Source organism: Penaeus chinensis, chromosome 12, assembly GCF_019202785.1.
Source record: "Penaeus chinensis breed Huanghai No. 1 chromosome 12, ASM1920278v2, whole genome shotgun sequence".
Classification (NCBI taxonomy): domain Eukaryota; kingdom Metazoa; phylum Arthropoda; class Malacostraca; order Decapoda; family Penaeidae; genus Penaeus; species Penaeus chinensis.
The window spans coordinates 41,597,102-41,599,601 of NC_061830.1; the positions used below are offsets into that span (position 1 = coordinate 41,597,102).

Genomic DNA, 2,500 nt, shown 5'->3' on the forward strand with positions numbered 1-2,500 from the left:
CCTTTTATACGTTTTTCTACTCGCTAGCTAATCTTGGAGGCCACCTCGTCCGCAAGGCTAGGTTCAATTAACACAGGGAAAACTCGTTTGGGGATCATCGTGATGTGTATCTCCTCGCTAAATTGGCCTTCCCCTCTTACGTCATGTGTTATGTAAACGAAGTGATGAGAGAGGAAAGTCATTAATAATATGAGTGAAGAGTTGTTTGTGTGTGTAAAAGTGGAGAAGCTATGAAAGAGAATTTGATATCAGAGAGATAGATAGATAGATAGATAGATAGATAGATAGATAGATAGATAGATAGAGAGAGAGAGAGAGAAACAACAGAAATGAAATTTAAAAACAAACAAACAAAATAAAAAGAAGACAGAAACAAAAAATAAATTGATGAATAAAAAAAATAAAAAAAATAATAATACTCTAAACCTACGCTACAGTGACAATATATACGAAGAAGTATATATTGCATATACAAGTGGAACCTATCAACGTATAGATAATATATTTCAAAGCATAATTTCCACGTGTGTGTGTGGTGGGGGGGGGGGGGGGGTAAGTCGTAAGGGGTTGATAGCCATGGGTTATGGGGGGGAGGGGGTTATAACTTACTCTTGTCACCATTTTAATTTTTAAATTTTTTTAAAGACGCACAATGTTATCCACCGAACGCACACAAAAGACTTATTAAAACTCTGACACTATTCTTAAAGTTTTATTATTATCATTATATATTTTTTTCTTTATTCATTTATATTTTTGACATTCCGTTATTACAATGATATCGCGCGACCAGTTTTTTTTTTTTCTCGCTAAAAAAAAATAAGATTGAAACAAGGAGACATGTTATTAGCTGATAATGCAATATCATTTGCATTATCATCATCATCATCATTAATCATCACGAACATACGACTTTATATCTTACCGTTATCAATATACCTATATCTATCTATTTGTCTATCTATCAGTCTATTTCCCTGTCTGTTTGTCTGTCTGTCTGTCTGTATGTCTATCTGTCTGTCTATTTGTCTGCCTGTCTGTCTTTCTGTTTGTCTATCTATTTATCTATCTATCTATATATCTATCTGTCTATCTATCTATCTGTCTAACTATCTATCTGTCTATCTATCTATCTATCTGTCTAACTATATATCTGCCTATCTATCTATCTGTCTATCTATCTATCTGTCTATCTATCTATCTGTCTATCTATCTATCTGTCTATCTTTATGACTTTCATCCTTATTATTCTCATTTTATTGAGGGAGGAGGAGACGGAGGGAGGGAGGGAGAGGAAGAGAGAGGGAAGGAGAGAGAAAGAGAGATAGCGATAGAAAGACAGAAAGTGAAAAAGCGAGAGAGTAATATATATCATTGCATTACTGTTGCACGACATAAAACTGAAAATGTATTTTTTTTACGATTGGTAACCAATAATATTCAATACGCTAATACCCTAACAAATAGGATTAATGACATTGTGAGTGAAATTAGCAGAACTCTAGATTTAATGTTACATTGCGATTTAAACATATTCACGTGCTCTGAACATTATTATGATATCATGAAATTGTGCCTTAATGCAGGCCAGAAATTCCAGTGTGACATGGCTAGTATATATAATGATTAAGTCAACATACGCATAAGTTTGAATCAATACCTCCGACTTAAGAGGGATACTAATTCATATATGCAATACGATATTATAGAAATGATTTGATATAACATAGTGTAAACGTAACAAATGATCCTGCAATCAATCATATCCTAAATGCTGCCAACATTGCTCAACTTATGCTTACAACGTCCCAACCACTGTTTAAATGCTTGCAATTGTGCTGTAACAAACTGTAAGTTTTGTATGGCGTTACGTGCATTCAGAGGGACTGAATTGAAACGTTTGTGCATATGTGTGTATGTGTGCGTGTGTGTGTCTTCTCACCTGTTTCATTACAGAACATTTAAGCGTTGGGGATTCTGTCTACTTTATCTAAATCATTGCCTTTTAAATTGATGCATATTAAGAACATTAGTCTGGATTTGCTCCATGCCGTGTGTGAATGTACGTATGTGTGTACACCTATTTTATACATATACATATATTTCTTTCTTTCTTACAACTTCCTCTTCCGTCGTCATCTTCCACCTCTCTGAGTTTCTCTCTCATCTCTCCCATCCTTCACCTTACGTTATTAAATTTCCTCTCCTCCTTGATTCCTTCTCCCTTCAACTCCCTCTTCCGCCATCACATCATCCACCCTTCTGCATTCCTCTCTCATCATTCATCTCACCCCATCCCCCACCCCCTTCCAGCTTCCCTTTCCTCCACCATCATCCACTTCTCTGACTTTCTCTCTCTCTCCTTTCTTCCTTCCTTCATCCACTCTACCCTCTTTCCCCCTCCCTTCCCTCCCTCCCTCACCTGCACATGTTGTTGAGCTGCGGCCTCGTGTGTGGCAGGCCGACCTTGGGCATGAGGGGTGCCACCACGCCCAGGCAC

At 37.0% G+C, this 2,500-nt stretch overlaps 1 protein-coding gene across 1 annotated transcript in view; it reads right to left on the minus strand.

The window, feature by feature from the left end:
* LOC125031172 overlaps window positions 1-2,500 on the minus strand; it is a 25,235-nt gene that overhangs the window by 10,245 nt on the left and 12,490 nt on the right. Inside the window, exon 2 of the mRNA XM_047621745.1 lies at window positions 2,423-2,500. This exon is cut by the window's right edge and continues 52 nt beyond it. Coding sequence (XP_047477701.1) covers window positions 2,423-2,500 — 78 coding nt within the window. The remainder of the gene's footprint in view (window positions 1-2,422) is intronic.